The sequence below is a fragment of the Crotalus tigris genome, unplaced genomic scaffold (assembly GCF_016545835.1).
Source record: "Crotalus tigris isolate CLP2741 ecotype Arizona unplaced genomic scaffold, ASM1654583v1 scf7180000018941.1685476, whole genome shotgun sequence".
NCBI classification, from domain to species: Eukaryota; Metazoa; Chordata; class Lepidosauria; order Squamata; family Viperidae; genus Crotalus; species Crotalus tigris.
In genome coordinates this window covers 1,123,374-1,143,018 of record NW_024097285.1, presented here as the reverse complement: position 1 = coordinate 1,143,018, position 19,645 = coordinate 1,123,374, and the positions used below count along the sequence as shown (strand labels likewise).

The following is a 19,645-nucleotide window of genomic DNA, read 5'->3' as shown; positions in this document are numbered from 1 at the left end:
TATATTTGTGTAGTAGTGGCAACCTTTAATCAACAACGGTCTTACTCTTCCTGTACAGGTTGTCATTGGATAGGAAAACAGTACCAAAAATGACCAATTTTAAGTTGAGGTTTGGGTGAGCAACCAGGACTGCCAAAATCTGATGTGTGTTAATTTTTAGTCAATTTTCTGTATATTACTGTTGTGTCAAACAATCGTATGAATATTTTATTGTACTGAATTTTATTTTTCTTTACAATTTCTTACTTAGGTGTTGTATTTGACGTAAGCCATTATAACGCTTTGCTAAAAGTTTACCTCCAGAATGAACATGATTTCTCTCCAGATGAATTCCTAACAAAAATGGAAGAGATGGATGTCCAGCCCAATCGAGTAGGTATTTCATAAAGGCATTATTTACTGTACTATTTGATAAATAACAGTTCTCATATTTAATTCTGTTTTACAGGTTACATATCAGCGACTGATTGCTGCCTATTGCAACAAGGGAGATATTGATGGATCCAGGTAACAACATAAACAAATAGCTTGAGATAAATCTTGTGGGACAATCTGTGTTTATATTGAGTATAGTATAACTTCTGTATAACTTACTCCAAATCTTTTCAAATATTTTCCTGATTAGGCCATAGTCTTAATGTATGAGTGGAAAGCCAGCAATCCACCTGTGGCTCTCAAAGAATTTCAATTAAAATATCTCCTTGAGATTAAAAAAAATGATTCTCAGGCAGAATGGTAGATAGACCTGTATTCCTTTTTGCTAATCAAATTTTAGAATATTATTCCATAGCTCTTTTAACAAAATAAATGTAGATGTCATTCCTCTGTCTGTCTATTAACTATCTGTCTATATACATTTTTCCTATTTTCAAGAGAAAATATTTCTGATTTTGTTTTCATTTGCAGCAAAATTCTTAATATTATGAAAAGCAAAGATCTTCCAATAACAGAGTTGATTTTCAGCGCCCTTGTCACTGGTCATGCAAAAGCTGGGTAATTTATGTTTTTTATTCTCCTTAAACCATTGTCTAAGCTTAATCTTAATTAGGCAATTATATTTTTAAATAGCTTGAATAATTACAATAAAGTATGCTTCATAATGAACTTCCTTACCTTATTCAGAGATCTCTGCCTATTCTGATATGAATGAGGATTTCTTGAATAAAAGCAGTTCTGCTCATTAAAATGAAGCAATATCTTTGTGTGAGTGCCTGCTAGGATTTGTGAGTTTGCTTGATTAATGTTCCAAGAAACATCCTAAGGGTCTACACACATATGAAATTACATTAAATGCTTATTTAATTTGCTAGATAGGTTTTAAAAACTCCAAACCACAGACGAGAAGCAGCATGAGTAGATAATTGACATCTTGTATATTTTTTCCCTCATGCTGCCTATAGTGGGCTGTTGGAAAGGATTTTTCTGACATAATCGTGTTTTTTCAGAGAGATATTGAATATTTATTACTGGATCAGTCCAAATCTCAAATTGCTGAAAATATCCACATCTCATATACTGTGATACTTTTTTTGCTGCAACTCTCAATCTTTTTTTTTTTAGTAATTTGCTCTCATCTTTTAACATAGTTCCTGAGCACCTTATATAAAAGAAAAATAGAATTTTAAAACTTGATGCTTTTCTTCTACAGCTGTTCTTTAATTTTGCACTCATTTTCTTTTACACAGCCATTTAATTAAATGTTAATAAATGTTGGATTCTGGATTTCTGGTTTCATGGGCTAAGGACAAATGTCAGTCATGAAATACATGTAATTTTGACACTATATATACTTAAAATAAGTGAAATACATATGTATGGTATTTTTCTCCATAATGTTTCAGAGATATGGACAATGCAATCAACATCCTTTCTGTCATGAAAGACACTAAAATTGAACCTGGTTCGGAGACTTATTTGGCACTATTGAATGCATATGCTGAAAAAGGTGACATAAACCGAATTGAAGAGGTAATGCCCTTTGTTTGTAAAGCTACAACTTTTAGAATTGCACAGGGAATACTGTATGAATACACACATAAAAATAAATACAACAATCCCATGTAAAGCCCAGTTTCCATATCCTGTCTATTTAGGATTACCAGAGTCACCTAAAGCTAATTCTGTATATCTTTTTCATCCAAGAAGTATCTGCAGTTGATACTCTTTCATATATAGACAAATAAATATAATGGCAATGCTGCAATTAGAGGTAGGTCTAGGATAAGAATGTTCCTAATTAAAATTAATTGTCTATAAAAGTATCCCCTTTTTAAAGGAATCATTGATTATGCATGCCTAAACTATTTCCTTTCACATGTACAAAAGTAGTAGGGAGTTGTGGGGCTGACAGAAAGAAATGGTATAATGACACAGAAAGAAAAGAAAGACAACTTACAAAAAGCTCAATAGGAGCTGTGCTAGCTCAGCATGTATACATAGATGAAGACTTACTCTATTTTAGTCTTTTGCGGTTATTATGAAGTCCCATTGTTTTCCAGTCCATTTGTATTGGCAAATATCTACAGTTAGATATGAAGTCCCATTGTTTTCCAGTCCATGTGTATTGGCAAATGTCTACAGTTAGATAGAAGCCATCAAACTTAGAACACTTCATTAATCTTATAGCTGTTGTTAATGATAGCCACAATAATTTTATTAGTAAGCAAAGCAATAACTGTGTTAAGCTCTGTCATGGGTTTGAATTCTGCAGTGACAATTTTATGATAAGCTGTCTAGTATTATTGTTTTAAGGCTTGCTTACATAATTAGCCAATGCAGTATATCAGTATTAAATCAGTATTTGGTATTTGTAGGCATGTTATTAATCTGAGAGTTTTGTTATAGATACTGCTCTCTTTGGAAAACTGTGTGTTCTTTTATTTGACAGACACATAACAAGATACCTGTATTGTTGAGCGTACTGGGGAAGTTAGTAGCTATTGAAGATGGCTGAATTGAGTTAAATGTTCATGATTAAATGTTCATGAAATTGCATACTTTAATAGCCAGATCATAAGCCAGTAAAATAGTCTTTTGCTTCATATTAAGCCTACTTTCTTCCATTGTTTTAATTAGGGCTACATTTCTCAAAAGTCTATAATTGACAGCTAGATTCATTTTTGTCTTACCCACAAAATTAAATAAAAGAACAGCAATTGTGATATTTATAACAACACTAACAGATGACATTTTTCTGATATAGGAACTGAAAAATATTGAAAAGACTGAAATTTATCTTTCTGAAAGAGATTCTATGGATATCATTTTTACTCTTGCTAAGGCCGGATATCCTCAGTATGTACAAAATCTTCTGGAGAAGATAAAGTTTAGTAAAGAAAGCATACCAGGTATATTTTCCTGCAAGTATTTTGGGATATAGATTGTTATTTTATTCTGTTAATGACAAGTTGTGGGGAATATAAGGTAAATGAAATGTATTAATGTGTCCTTTTTATACAGCAGCCATAGAATCAGAATTGTAGGTAGAGTATATTTCTTGAATATATGCTTAAATGCACATCAAAATACTCTTTTACTGAGGTTATCATAAAATGCATGTTTATAAACTCTTGTCAAAATCTTACAACTTACATCTTTCCCTCTTGTTTTTATTCCAACATGTAGATGTAAAGAATCTTTGCCTGAGATTAATAACATTTAACTTAGAAGATACAGCTTTTCAAGTTCTGCAGTCAGTTTTTGTGGCATTAGGGCTCACCTATGAAAAACACAATAACCAGTGCAACTTTTTCTTACAACACTGTATAAACATGGAAATGGTATGTGAAGGCTTAAAAGTGCATTTCTGCTTATGTTCTAACAAAATATCTCAAGCTATTTTATTCTATCGTGGGTTGATTTTAAAAGAACTGTTCAAATTAATAAGTTGGGTTCTATTGATGTTTAGGGTCAGGAGCAAACAAGAATTAACTTTCTCAGTCCCTCCTTCCCCTGCCAGTCACTGGACCCTTTTAAAAATCTTTGGGGCTTTTCTAAGTGGAATGGGTTGTGCTATGCAGAACTGACCAATATCCAATCCTCTTCCATAAATTCATATTTGTAAGTGAGTCTCTCAGGGATTTATGTAGTGTGGAATTGGCAGAAAGCTTCCCATATGTCTTGCTATTTCTGTTGGCAGATTTTTAGATCTAGCTTATTTAATTTCTTAAACATTATATTCTGATCTGTTAGGGTTTCCTGATGCACTTCTTATCTTCCTCTCCCCAACTAAGTGCGTAGATTATCAATAAAATAAGTTCTTCCCATATTCCTACTTAGAGGATCACATTCTCTTGTCTCTTTATTTTTGTCTGTATTCTGGACTGAAATCCAAGGAATTCTTCCCCTTCGCATAGTTCTTAAGTGTAACATGGGTTTCTCAGTCAAAGTTTTAAAAAAACTGTTTTTCAAGATTTTATGTTTTATTGTCAATGTGATTTTGAATGATTTGTTGAAAAGCGGTGAGCTTAAAATTTCCTAAATCTTTTATTTCTTGCAGCCCTTGGTTAAGATGAAATATTTCTGCAATGAGCTAAAAGCAAGCAACTTACACCCTTCACCTCTATTATCGAGTTTATTCTTTGCATTGGAAGCAAAGAAAACTGGTATTTCTTTTTCTTGTTTAACATTGTTGAACATTTGTATATGTTGTTATACTCATTAACTTTTCTCTTTCTGGATCTTTTAAGATTTAGCTATTGATATAATGAAGATAATAAAAGAAGAAGGTTTGTGTCTCAAACCTCACTATTTTTGGCCATTGCTGGCTCAGCACCAGGAAAAGAAAAACACTGAAGGTTAGTACTTCTAATCAGATTTTGGTTATCATTAATACTAACACATAATCCCTATAGCAAGAAATATATTTGCACATGAGAACAACTCAGCAACATGCACAACTCTATCAAAACATTATTGTCTTTTTATGTAGTGGTGTACTGTATATCATAACAATTGCCTTGAAAGGTTATTATTGCATTCTTACTTTATTTTGTCACTGTTAATGTCACATTTGGAACTTTTCAAAGAGCAATTATTTTAGTTTGGTTGTAGCCAAGGTTCAATTTGTCACAGTAGCCTTGGCTGTCTTAATTCTCTGAACTTGAAAGACACAATACTGAAATCTAGGGAAGATGTTAAAACCATGTTACTTTGTGCACATTCTTCCTCTAAATATAAAAGAAACAAATCTTTTAGATTAGGTTTTCATGTTTCTTTGCAGTGATAAGTTAAATGTGAACTTAGTTACAATAATAAAAGCATAAAATCTCCATTGTTGAATGAACTATCATGATCTGACAGCATATTGATTGAAGGACTAAAATGTTCAGTTTTTGGATTCTTAAGTAGGCTTAAGCATTTAACATACACTTTCCCCTGTTACAGATGGCGGTGTCTATGAGATATGAGTAAGAATTGAACAAATATTAAATTTTAAAAGACAATATCTAATTCTTTGGTTTGCATTATTGGTTATTCAGAAAGAATGGACTGATAAAAAGATGCTTTTAAGAGAAGTACTTTCCCCTTGGGAAAATTAAAAACTGTCTTTTTCATCTTATTTCACAGTATAATGTGTTTTAGAATGAGATGCAGAGTTGTTAGTGTGACATGGATGACAAACAAAATGCAGAAACAACAAAAAAGAGCTTTTAGCAGGCAGTTCATATTGCAATTTTATTTTAAAATATACAGTCATATTCCAACTTAGGCTAAATGCTGAAACAAGTATTCCCTAATTGTTTCTGGCAATAAAAGTGCCAGCCTTTTTTAGAAAAGTCTTTATAAAACAACAGTCTCGTGTTAACTCTTTACATTCCTGAAAATGCTTAAGAGTTCTGGGGAGAATATCCTAATACAACATTTGAATTAAAAATTGTTGGCAGTATTTTGCCTCTCCTCCAACTATCCCCAAACTATATATACCACAACAAGCTCAAATTTAGCTAAGTGTAGATTTCATGATTCTTGCCAAAAAGAGAAATGAGAAGATGAATAGGCAAGCAGTTGTGAAGTTTGGAATTTTCATTGTAGAAATCCTTCAGCCTCAGATGCAGCCACTTAGTATTGTTAATAAAAATGGCATCACTTAATTTTTTATCATAAATATTGTATAGATTAAAATGTAGAAAAACTTTATATATATTGTTAAAAATTGTGGGGTGTTTCTTCAGATAGTGACTCCATGACTCTTTTAACAATGTAATTCTAAATGTTGCATTTAGAATTCAATTTACTGTGTCAGTCTTTCTTGAAAAAAGGTGTGCTATATTTTTCTCTTGTGGTGTAAGCTTGAACTGAGGAATTATATGAACTCTTAATCCCTGCAGTTTTCTTTCTTCCATTCAATTGGGTTTGTGCCTAAGGCGGTAATAGAACTCACAGTTGCCTGATTTCTAGCCTGATGTTTTAACCACTTTTATACACTAAACTGGCTTTCACTTTAAAATGTACTTGATGTAATTATATTAATTATAAGAATATAAAACTTATATTAATTAGAACATTTAAAGAAAAAAAACAGAAGAAAGGAAAGAGGAATAGTTGTAGAAAGAAGAGGAATATCACTGCATATTAAAATGATCTATTTATGCTCAGAAATTGAAATTAATGAACTTGGCAGAACTTAGTGAATTTCTTGGTAAAATTATTGATGAAACCAGGTAGTGCTGTTACTTATTGTAGAGGTGCTGTGGAAGAGCCTTCCCCCCCAAAATGTAGATCTTCTAAAAAGACATAAATTGATAGTGATGAGATAATTAATTACCCCAGCATCTTTAGAACATAGACTTTGCCAATCATGGTTCTTCCTGGAAATGCCTGGTTCTTAGTGATTGTATCTATGCAGTTTTCTCAGCAGTGTAATAGAAATGGTTTGTCATTGCCTTCCAGAATTTTTTAAAAGTTTACTACTTACTTTGACCCGTGGAGTTTTTGAGATCAGCCAAGGTTGGCTAAAGGCTCTCATCTTCAGCATGCTATCAGAAATAAAATCCTTTTCCAACTATTTAAACTTTAATTGCCTTCTACTTTCATTGTGTGTAGAAAAATTGACATCCTAGGATCAGATAACCTGTGTTAGAAGAGAATCAAGCAGAATACAGTAAAACAAAAGGCCAATGTAATTTCTGATTTCTATATAATTTTGCCAACATAAAATAAAAAAACCCCTGAAATAATCTAAACTTATAAAGCACTGTAATCTTTATTTCATACACTGAACTGAGCCATTAACAAGCTATTGTTTAACACCCGTGTTTGTTTTCTTTAGGTGTAATTGATGTCCTCAAAACTATGGATGAATTAGAGGTAAAGCCAAGTATTGACACATATTTATTATATGCTTTTACAAATTTGGATAACCTTGATCCTGTTCGCCAGATGATTCAGGTAAGTTAATCATTTGTGTTAACACTTTAGTACTTAATAACACTCACTGAAATTTCTGGGGTTTTATAGGATTGAGCTGTAAGACTTTGATTCATGATTAGGAAATATCAAGTAGTAGGATGATATATATTTGATATATCAGATAATGTAATTTTGTTAATTTTAAGATAAAAATCCATAGAATCAGATGATGCATACTGTTGTGCCTAGAACTATTGCTTTAAAGAGAGCTGTTCTGGGCCAGTCAAGTTACCAATGATGGAATTACCACCAAATGAATGATTAGGGGACTGAGGACACTCAGCTGTGAATTATCTGAGGCACATGTGAATATTAGGACATACATTGTTTTTGATAAAATACTATTAATTTTATATAGGTATGATACAAAAAGATGTATCAGGACAGTGAAGGATGGGAAACATCCTCAAAGTAAACATTGGCAGAGATAATGGTGGTATTACAAAGAAAAGAAGACAGGCTGCTCTTGGCTTCTTTTCTTTCTGGAACAAAAATAATCCAGGTTACAGTGGTAATGGTTCCTGCATTCCAGAAGAGCATTTCTTCAGTGCTAGATCAGTTACTAGTAAAGTATCCTTTATCTAGAATTTATTTTTGGATAAAAATCTTGACTTAACATGTATCATGGAGAACTGACTTGAAACCCAGGTTGCTCTATAGCAGAGGTCCTCAAACTTGGCAACTTTAAGACTTGTGGACTTCAACTCCCAGAATTCCTCAGCCAGCTTTGCTGACTGAGCAATTCTGGGAGTTGAAATCCACAAGTCTTAAAGTTGCCAAGGTTGAGGACCCCTGCTGTACAGTACAGCATGTTAGACTTGGAGGACACAGTAGAATTGCTTTGATCTATGGGAACTTTGTATTACTGACCAGACGCATTGGGCCAACAGTCTGCCAGCTCTGAATATCTGATGATGCATTTTGGTTGTAAGAACAGGAAAATAGTGTTAATGGTTTATCTGCCCCATTGTATAAAGTTCTCTCCCTAAACTCACTTTCTTCCTAAACTTTTTTCCTAAGATTTTTCAGTGTTCCCGTTGAAATTACACACTCTGGAGAGGTTCAGGTTTCATGTCCTTCATATGGTTACTAGCCTGTCCCAGCTGGTGTCTTGCTCCAAACATACGACAGAATGCCCACTGGGGTTGTCTTTTTTTTTCTTGAAATTAGTGGTCCAAAGAAAAGCTTTGTATAATTGTTCTCATATATATAGGTCACCCCTTTAGCAATTTTAAACGAGGGGATAGTGAAAGTCTCTGAAGAGATGGAGAACTAAGGTGATCTGAAAAGATATTGGTTCAGTGTTTTCCTGAATCTGTCCATGATACTATTGAAGGGCTGTCTGGTTTGTAGAATACAGAGATGAAACCAACAGTTGACACTATTTAGATATGCATGAATCTGATATTAGAACTGGGAACGAAACAGTTACCTTTGATAATAAAATATTTAATCACACTTAATGGCTTGGTGAGACACCAGATAACACTTCATAATCACATATAACTTGAACTTAATAGGAAAGCAAATTATTTAAATTTCTAGCTAAATTCCTTGCAAAGTGAGTTCTTTCTACCATAAAATGATAGCCTATAAAAAAGTATATATTTTAATCTAGGACATCATTCTTACTTACTTCCAAAAAAAGCTAATCTTAGGTAGATCTCCTTTTCTACCAAATCTAATATTGCACACATTGAAATATAAAGTTAATTTTATAAAGAACTTTGGTTCTTTTGTACAGCAATCAAAACATTTCCCACCATTGTTAATATGAAAAGCTACAGTTTGCACTGTGTTTACAATTCTAACAAATTGAAACAGATACTGTCTTTTAAAATGATTGCTTTGCAGGTCTACTGTGCACATTCTATGTGTTTAATCTTTAAATTACAATTCTAGAATTTTGCTTTGCATAAATAGTTTTCTTGAGAATTTTAATAATATCTGTAAGATAAACCATTGCACATCCTGAATTACAGAAGACAGCTTTGGTCAAGATTGGAAGGCTATTGGCCAAACCCACACCAGATCTGAAATATGAATAGAGAGCTTGATTATGATGATATACTGGGTACTACCATATTACCATCTTTCCATAGGAAAAAGGCTGTCCTTTGGAAACTAGTAGATTCTTAGCAGCAGAAATCAGGCATGAAGCTTCCCATGGAAGACTGGATAAAGTTTATCAGTTATGTAAGTGCTTTTGTTTTATATATTATCTGAGTGATCTGTTTGGAAAAGTGGTATGAGGTAATTTTAAGAATGGTAAATGTTGGTAATTTATTCAAAAATACTTGTTATTTAAGATTATTTGAAGCTGTATTTTAATATCTGTTTATGATTCAAAGCAAGTATAATATGCAAATTAGCCTTTTGTTTCATTCTAAAACGTCCATTATCCCATTGATAGAAGAAAGAGATGATATATTACCTACTCTTCTTATTCTTCTTAAAAATATTGCAGAAAATGTGTGAATACTGTGAGTAGTTTTTATAGATATACTTTAACGGTCCATTTGAATCTACTGTGCTATAAAATTAATATAAGCTTTAACAGTGTTCTTCAAAACTATACTTAAATGAAAAGAGTTATATTTAATTTGACTGGAAAATCTGAATTTATACAACAGATTCCTTCCTTTATTTAGGAATAAAGTTTGTTTAAACTTAGTCATGACTGCGACTGATTAGGATACAGGGAGAAAGACAGGGTCAATATGTCTTTATAGTGAAATATAAAGCAATGGCTCCATCAGGTATAAGTATATAACGTTAAATATTTTGTTTTCCTATATAGCATATTGGTTTTAAAATAACAGTTGTTGAATCAGTGCTGTTTAGAGAAATACAAGTCAATGCATCATACTGAATAATTTAATTTAACTTGCAGTGTCTTCCTCAAACATCTGGACAATGGAGAGGAATCATATCAGGAACAGTTTAATGGTTGGATTTAGAAGGTAAGACTTACGAAATCTTATGTTTTGAATCTCTTTGGTCCCAAATTCCAGCTTTGTTTTTCTGTTACTTAAGGCAATTTAAAAAAAAATTAGTTATTTGTAGCTAATAATATCCCACTGTCCTGATAGGATCTTTGTAGCTAGGCTTCAGTGTTGCTGAAGTTTAATATCCTGTTCTGTGAGTGGGAATGTGAAGGTTTTCATTTGGGCCTATGTACAGTAAATTGAAAACAGTTTATTTATTTCGTCTTTCATTCTTTTAGATTTATATTCCAGTTTTCCTAGGAAATCCTGGCACCTTCCAAATATTCCCCTACAATAAGCGTCTTTGTATGGGAGGCTGAGCTAAATTATCAAATCCCAAATTTCATAATGAGCTTCTATATCTGAAACTGCTCTGATAATATCACACTGACTATCAAGTTTAATCATAATATTTATATAAAATATTCACAAGTATATACATATTATGCTTTACAGATACTATCACAATAATTCTAGTCACAATTATTGTAGGTTAATCAGTAATATGTCAGTACTCTAGAGCACACAGTATAAGCTTTACATAATGCCATCCCATAAATTTATGCCTAAACTCAGATTTGAACTTAAAACTTTCTAATCTTAGTTAATTTTATTAGAGATTGGACTACACGAATGTCAGATAATATATACATATAAGAATTTTTGTTGAACTTTTTTAGTTTTTCTGTTTTCTCTTTTAAATACTAAAAATCCTGTATTGCTATTAACTCTTCACTGAATGATGCATAAGATAGAAATGTTCCATGTAAATAAATGCATTTTATCAGTAGTTATAATTTTTCTGTTGACCTATATGTTACTTGGTGCTGTCTGCATCTTTTCATTTCTCCTTTGTTCATACTGCCTTGGTTGCATAAAGTTTTACTCTTAGTAAACAAAATTATTTTTATCATGTTTATACCCTGGCACAATTTTATACAGAGTCTTGATGGCTCACAACATAAAACTGTAATGAAAAGAAATCAGACAAGAATGGTGGTAATTCAGATTTGTGGCAAAACAACAGGGAAAATTATTGTTCAAGTGACAAAAATGGAGAGTATGTTTGGTTTATAGGAGGGGTGTTACAGTTTTGTTATATAGTACTTTTTGAGCCTGACTGTAAACTATGTAGACATAATAGATCAGCGGTTCTCAACCTATGGGTCGCGACCCCATTTGGGGTCGATTGCCCATTTTTCGGGGGTCGCCAAAGGCGGCGATCCGCCATTTTTCGCAGTGCCGTGCACGTGCACCGCGCATGGGGGCGGCACCGTGCACATGCGCCGCGCATGGGGGGCGCCGCGCATGCGCGTTGCGCATGGGGGGCGCCGTGCATGCGCCGCGCGTGGGGTCGTGCATGCGCATCGCGCATGGGGCGCTGCCGCGCATGCACGCCGCGCGTGGGGGCCCCACCCCCATGCGCGCAGCCCGGCGCATGCGCAGAACGTTTGTGTGACAGGGGTCGCCGTCACACAAACGTTGAGAAGCACTGTAATAGAAAAAAGGGAAGGAAATCAGAATTAGGCTATAGGGAGACAAACAATCAGCACTAAAGTGGAGAGAGCAAGCAAAATAAGAAATGAATGGCAATTGCATGAAAATTGTGGGGAGATGAAAAAAAGTAAAATTATCTTATTTGAAAGAGAGATACAGTGACAGACAAGGAAAACAGTGACAGGTACAGGTGAGAGAAAACAGGTTATATTACCATATGTGTGTATCACTAAAGGGGTAAATCCTCCTAGCTCCTGGCAAGGTGTTTCAAAATCTGAATCACTTTGAAGTAAAAGTGATTAGGATTGTATTGTCATTTATCTAGGGAGAAAGACAAAGTAATAAAAAATAATTAGGGTAGAGGAAAGGTAGAAGTTTGGGAAGGGCCGTGTTTCACGTCTCCCTAAGCAGGACAATTTGGTACAGATTATTTCTGTAATAGAAAATAGGTGCAATCTATAGTGCCATATATTATTGAATGCAATTTTGACATTTTAAATACTCCTCCCCCCTCTCTTTGTGTATGTGTAAAATAAACTATTAAGCTCTTTACTGAAAGTACATTCTTTGTTCTCATTTTTTGAATAGTGTTACTATGGAAAGTTGACAAGTTATCTGAAAATATCTGTGAACTATTTTGATGTCATTGAATTGATAGGTTAGGATAGGGGTAGGCAACCCAAAACACTCAAAGAGCCACTTGGACTCATTTCCCACAGAAAAAAAAATACTGGGAGCTGCAAAACTTTTTTGATATCTGAAGCGTAAAATTGGAAATAGTCCCATTCATCATCTTCAGGCTGGTATTTTCGGCTTCGTGCTTCTTTGCTCCTAGAAGCACAAAGCTGAAAACACCAGCCTGAAGATGACGAATGGGAGTTCGTCAAAATGTCGCCAAGACACTTCCAATTTTACGCGGGAGAAAACCCGAATAACCAAAGATCTACATACAAACACCCGCAAAAACCTCAGAAAACATGTGTCTGTGTGTATATGTTTGGTGTATATATATAAAATAAAGGTAAAAAAGGATATATGCAGTGTTATCTTCATTTTAGATATAAAAAGGGTATCTCTCTCTTTCCTCTCTCTTTCTTCTCCCTCTTTCCTCTCTTTTTTTCCTCTCTTTTTTCTTTCCTCTCCCTCTCTCTTTCTCCCTCTTTCCTCTTTTTCTCTTTCCTCTCCTCCTCTCTTTCTTTCCCTTTCTCTCTCTCTCCCTCTTTCCTCTTTCCCTTTTCCCTTCCTCTCCCTCCCTTTCTTTCCTCTGCCACTCTTTTTCTTTCTCTCTCTCTTTCCTCTCCCTTTCTCTCTTTCCTTTTTCTCTTTCTTCTCTTCCTCTCTCTTTCCTCTTTCTCTTTCCTCTCTCTTTCTCTTTCCTCTCTCTTTCTCTTTCCTCTCTCTTTCTCTTCTCTTTCTCTTTCCTCTTTCCTCTCTCTCTTTCCTCAATGTTTTTTCTCTTTCCTCCCCCCCTTTATTTCTCTTTCCTATCTCTCTCTTTCCTCAATCTTTTTTCTCTTTCCTCTTTTTCTCTCTTTTCTCTCACCCTCTCTTTCTCTTTTCTCTCCCTTTCTCTTTCCCTCTTTCCTCTCTTTTTCTCTTTCCTCTCCCCCCTCTTTCTCTTTCCTCTCCCTTGTTCTCTCCCTTTCTCTTTCCTCTTTCTCTCTCTCTTCTTCTCTCTCTCTTCTCTTTCTCTTTCTCAATTTTCTCTTTTCTTTTCTCTCTTTCCTCTTTCTCTCTTTCCTCTTAACTTTTTCTCTCTCCCTCTCCTCTCTCTTTCTCTGTCTTTCTCTCTTTCCTCTCTTTCTCTTTCTCTTTCTCAATTTTCTCTTTTCTTTTCTCTCTTTCCTCTTTCTCTCTTTCCTCTTAACTTTTTCTCTCTCCCTCTCCTCTCTCTTTCTCTGTCTTTCTCTCTTTCCTCTCTTTCTCTTTCCTCTTTCTCGGGCGGGGAGGGGGAGGAGGATGGGAGGCAGCAGCTCCGGTGGCGGCGGCGGCAGCCACTGCTGCATCATTGGGGTTCCCCAGCCCGGCTGCCGCCCTGCCGCATCCTCAGCTGAATGGGCAAGGAGGGGGGAGCAGGACGTGAGGCAGCGGCTCCGGCTGCAGCGGCACGGCAGCATCGTCGGGGTTCCTCGCCGCCACCCCGGCCCAGCCGCCACCCCTGCCATGTCCTCAGCCAAATGGGCGTGGAGGGGGAGCAGGACAGGAGGCAGTGGCGGCGGCACAGCAGCATCGTTGGGGTTCCTCGCTGCTGCCAAGGCCCGGCCACCGCCCCCGCCGCGTCCTCAGCCGAATGGGCGGGGAAGTGGGAGCAGGACATGAGGCAGTGGCGGCGGCGGCACAGCAGCATTGTCAGGGTTCCTCGCTGCCGCCCCCACTGGGACTCTGCACTGCCCAGCCTCGCCCTCTGCCCATCGATGGAGCTGCAGTGGAGGCAGCACCTGCCTGGGGGTAGCAGGAGGAAGGAGAGGAGGAGGGCGAGGAAGCAGCCGCCCCAGCCAGGACTCCATGCTGCCCGGCCTCGTCCTCCATCCATCGATGGAGCCGCAGTGGGGGCTGGTGCCACGCGGCCCACCAGCCCCTCCACCAGCCTGGCTGCTCCCCCCCCCAGGTACCCCTCTTGCTCCGGCACTTGCCCGAGCCGCCCGGGTGGCACCAGAAGGAAGGAGAGGAGGATGGCGAGGAAACCACTGCGCTGCCTGGCCTCTCCCTCTGCCCATCCGATGGAGCCGTGGTGGGGGGCTGGTGCCATACGGCCCCTGCCAGCCTGGCTGCTCACCCCCCCCAGGCACCCCTCTTGGCCCAGAGCCCACCCGAGCCATCTTGGGAGCAGTAGAGGAAGAAGGGGAGGAGGAAGAGGAGGGCAAGGAAGCCGCCGCCAGCACTGGGCCCCAGGAGGCAGCTCTCCTACCTTTGCTGCATCTCCTTCCTTCCCGGCAGCCTGGACTCCAGTGCCTTCCCGGCCAGCGGGTCCAATGGTCGGGCTGGCTGGGGATTGCAGGGGCTGGTCTCCCTTGGGCCGTGGCTTGCGGGAGGGCTGGCCCACTCAGCAGAGCCTCCAGCGGGCCGCTCCCAGCAGGGATCCCAGGGCTTCCCCAGATGGCTCCAAGGCCACGAGGCCCTGGGCGCGCTTCTCCCAGGGGGTGGGGCATCCGGGCGCACGGCCAATCAGGAGCCCTGCAGGAGGTAAGTCCGCCTGAGAGAGAGAGAGAAGGGAAGCGAAAGTGTCTCTCTGTCTCTCTCTACAAATGGTAGAGGAGGCTCTGGAGCCGCAGGTGATGGCTCAAAGAGCCGCAGGTTGCCGACGCGTGGGTTAGGATACGTTCCTTGCCAGTTCAGAATAGAAATTACTCTGGAAAAATAATCCAGAGATAGAAGACAAATATATTTTCCCTGTGGATATAGAAGACAAATATATTTTCTCTGTGGATATAGAAGACAAATATATTTTCTCTGTGGATCAGTGGCTTGTTTATTTAAGCTAGTTTACTAGAGATGCTGAAAGTGTAGGCTGCCTGTGTCATAGAACACAGAAGCCATGCTATGAACAATTTTCCATAAGATTCTCATACATAAGATTCTCCTTGAGTTACAACCTTTCGTTTAATGATGATCGGGAATTATGGCCTCATTATAGGGTGCTTTATAGCCTGTGAAGCCCTTCTGGTTGTTGCAAAACATTGCACCGCTACCTCCTTGGTCACGCGATTGCAGTCTAAGTACTTGGCAGCCTATTTGCACTTATGACTGGTTGCCAAATGCCCCACAATCATGTAATCGCCATTTGCATTCTTCTCTGCCAGCTTCCCCAGGAAGCCAGCATGGAAGTTTGCAAACTGCCACGGCTGCCAAAAGGACTCCCTCTTGTCTCCGGAGTCTGGTTGAAAGAATGATTTGCTGAGGAGAGCTAAACTCTTTTAAAATTCTGAAGTTGTCAGCTCTGTTCCTGCTCCCTGCTGAGGGAGTTCTCTTCTGTGCACAGAGGGGAGCTGTAATCCTTCAGCAGGATTCAGACAGGTTCCTGCATCTTACCAAAAGAGTTCCCATCAATGCATGGAATGGAGCTGCAATCCTTTCGCAGGCAGCTCTTTCAACCAACCATCAGAAATGAGAGGGAGCTAAAAATAAATAGAAAATGGAGAGGTAGCATTATGTGATAAGATGCGCAGAGTGCTTCAAGTGGATGAGGGAAGCCCTGGGAGGATTGGCACAGACCATGCACTAGTGACTCTGCTTGGATTTCAGTAGGGAGGATTTTCAGCTCCTGAGTGGAGTGATCTGGCATAGGTCGCGTGTGAATGTCTCTCCACTCAAGAGGCTAAAAATCCTGCTTGGATTTTGGCAAGGTGTATTTTCAGCTCCTCAGTGGGCCCTCCCACAGTTTTTCCTGTTTCTCTCAGGCCGGAATGGGACAACTCGCTACAGCCAATTCGCCCCAGGACAACTTACCATGTTGAATTCAACAATTCAATTTAATTATTTAAAATAATTAAAACATAGTTTTCATTTTTGTCACATTTCATTTTCTCCCTCCTTTGGACAAAATTTGATTCTATTCCACCATTTCTTTGATATTAGTGTAACTCTTGTCTTGCAGCAAGTTGGCCATGGCAAGTTGGCAGTGGCGAGTTGGCCTCAGTGAGTTGTGCTAGACCACCCTGAGACACCCTGCACTCCTTTCATGGGAGTCTGTCTGCTTAATGACCCATGGGATCACTTAAGAACCATAAACAACAATGCTGTGATAGTGCTCATTAAGAGAAGGATTAATGTGGCAACTATCTGGATTGGTCCCTGCAGTTTTCTGGGCAAGGTTTCAGATGTGGTTCAGTCTCTAGGGCTGAGATAAAGTGATTTGCACAAAGCTGGCATTGTGGCTAAGGCATTACAATTTCTAGGGTAAAGCAGATAAATTTGTTGTAAACATTTAGAAAGCATATCTGAGAAAGAGGAGTATAGAAATATTTTACATTATATATTCTAATTCAGCAGTCATCAAATATGATAGTTCTGTTGAAAGAAATAAAATATTTTAATCATGGATTAAAATAAGCAATGTCTTTTTGTGGCATTGCTCAATATCCAGCAGACATTCCTGGTTACAACAGTATGCCTATTTACTTGTATAAGAGCCAGGACCATATTATCATGGACTTAGATCACAGAGGAGACAACATGTGTTCAATCGTACATGAAATGTTTTTGTTTCCAGAGATAAGTTTTATTATTTTCATGATATTGTAGGATGAGGCTTGCTCACATGATGAAGGCTCCCCGTTATATAACTTTGAATAGAATTAGTATCTTTACTGATTTTAAAAAGCAATCATTGTTCTACAAGAAAATTCCATACAGTATATTTTTGGTGATACAAAAATAAAGTCAATTTCATGATGGAAAAAAATGTATTAAATACAGGCAATGTATGGTACAAACAAGAGATTACACATATTGCATGTATTTTGAAATGCAATAAGATTATAGATTCAGATATCACAAAAACATCAGCAGTAGTTGTCTATAAATATAGTAAAATCATTTTCTAAAGAAAGATTTATGCTAAAATATATACGTCAATTATTGCTTAACTTTCTTCACTTAAGCAAATCTGAACCCATGTTGTAACCTGTTCAGTTGTATTGAGCTTTTGAAAGCAATAATACATATATATATATTTGGACTTCTAATTTATTATCTTCTGCTGCCCTCTGCAGGTGTGCTGATGTTGATCTTTGGAACAAGGTAAGTAAAGATAGCTAAGCTGCAATGGGGAGTTATTTGGGTGCGCAGTATTGGAACAATACAATAAATAGAAATGTCTATTTCAGATGTAAGTCTAACTTTTACTATATCTATATGAAGCATTTTAAATTGTTATGACTTATCTAAAGTTAAATATTTTTAATTCCTTTTGATCTCAGTGGGGAAAATTAAGCATGTAATTAATACTTTTTCCTTGTCTGTATTTGATCTTTCAAATGCCTTATACCATTTATAATCTGTTGCTCACATTGTGGAAGATAGAGTTGTGACTGAATTCATATTAATGTAGAAATAGTATTTATTAAGCACTAGTTTTATTGTTCATGATCGGGGATAAAGATTTCTTGTAGGGGCAGCAATTTTTTTCTTTATAAGAGACATCCCAAGTGCCAGTTGGAAATACTTGATGGTATAAAAACCTAGTAAGTTTTGGAAAATTTCTTTAGCAATGATTCTACAAAACAAAACCATATAAAGAGTGTTATCCATGTAAAAATGCCTATACCATTAATATTTTTCCAAAGACCAAAACCACTATTAAAGTTAAAGCAACTAGTAATAACTATTGTAGCAGCTTCCCCTTGAAAAAAATTAGGTGTAAACATAGCTGACCTTTTTTTTTAAAAAAAAATAACATTCTGTAGCTTCATTTTTAATAACTAGGAAATAAAAATGTTAAAACTATTTTTGAAAGGCCTTTTCAATACAGATAGTTCTTGGTTAATGTCAGCAAGTGTGGCTGGAAATTCCATCACTAAACAACATAAAGCACGATGCCATGTAATCTTACCAATTAGTGATGGAAATTCTGGCACTTCCAGTTGCCATCGTCAAGTGAAATGTGCCTCTTCATTAAACACAATATCACATGGATGCCATTTGTGACCTGCTAGTTTCCCCATTGACTTTTATAGTAGGAAGATTTTTTTAAAAAACATGGATTTAATGAGTTGTGTCTTCTCCTTCCTAAAAATGGACATAGTTTGCTTTTTCAAATGGTTATCCTTGCTGTAACTCTTAACCTGACATGTTTGCTTTAATATTTTAGTAACAAATTAAGGATAATAAAATATTCATTACAAAATATATTTCTTTTACTGTAGATTCAAACAACATATTGTATTTTTAGTATTACCTAAACTCATTGAGGCGCTTACTTGAATAAAACTTTTGATTTTATTATGCAGCCTTCTTGATAAAGAAATTTTTCAAACTTCGTTGTTTCTCTGCAATAAAATGATACTTCCAGTGCTCTCTCCCTTTTTATTTTTTCCCAGATCAGTGGTTTCCAAATCACTGAAATATTGGGGAAAAAATATACAAAGGAACTCAGGTCTCTGCCCATTATTTTACCCACCTTTTAAACCTGAAAGGATTTGAACCAAATTTGCGATGATGGGATAAATTGGCAAAAGAGATAGCATATCTGAAATTGGACTGGGACTTTGGAGAAAAATATTTTATGAAAAAAATATCCGTGGTGCATCCCAGTAAGAAAGGAAGTTGGGCAGGTGCTTAAAATGTTGGCAGCTACTCCATTCTAAGCTCCCTCCATTCTCCCTCTGTGAGGCCTTGAGCTTTTCAGTTCATTTCTATAAACATGGAAAGATAAACATGAGGGGGGAAATGATATCTCACACACACTTCACTAAACAGAAGAAAATGCATATGTTTTGTATGGCCAGTCTTGGTGAAAGGGTGGCTAGAAGGAATTGTAGAAGCTGTGCTTTCCCTGAGTTAGTTTGGCTTATAGTGCCTACCTTTTTTTTTTTTTTTTTGTCTATTGTAAGAAATGTGACGCCTTCTAACAAACAGAAATTTGGCCAGTCATAATGCTCTCCCATTCTTTTTATACTGGAAGGTGCCCCTAAGGGACTAGGGGAAATTGTTACTTGGAAACGTTTAAAAGGCTCTGTATACAAAAAGGACTAGGTGTTTTTTTGCCAGTATGGCTGTCTGTCAGTGTAATTGTTCTTGTTAATTATGTATAA

The 19,645-nt window shown here is 37.0% G+C and overlaps 1 protein-coding gene across 1 annotated transcript in view; it reads left to right on the top strand.

The window, feature by feature from the left end:
- LRPPRC (leucine rich pentatricopeptide repeat containing) overlaps positions 1-19,645 on the top strand; it is a 98,286-nt gene that overhangs the window by 14,516 nt on the left and 64,125 nt on the right. Inside the window, exons 4-15 of the mRNA XM_039357758.1 lie at positions 251-372; positions 449-507; positions 907-993; positions 1,842-1,968; positions 3,203-3,347; positions 3,625-3,779; positions 4,499-4,604; positions 4,689-4,796; positions 7,271-7,389; positions 9,513-9,606; positions 10,304-10,373; positions 17,606-17,633. Coding sequence (XP_039213692.1) covers positions 251-372; positions 449-507; positions 907-993; positions 1,842-1,968; positions 3,203-3,347; positions 3,625-3,779; positions 4,499-4,604; positions 4,689-4,796; positions 7,271-7,389; positions 9,513-9,606; positions 10,304-10,373; positions 17,606-17,633 — 1,220 coding nt within the window. The remainder of the gene's footprint in view (positions 1-250; positions 373-448; positions 508-906; positions 994-1,841; positions 1,969-3,202; positions 3,348-3,624; positions 3,780-4,498; positions 4,605-4,688; positions 4,797-7,270; positions 7,390-9,512; positions 9,607-10,303; positions 10,374-17,605; positions 17,634-19,645) is intronic.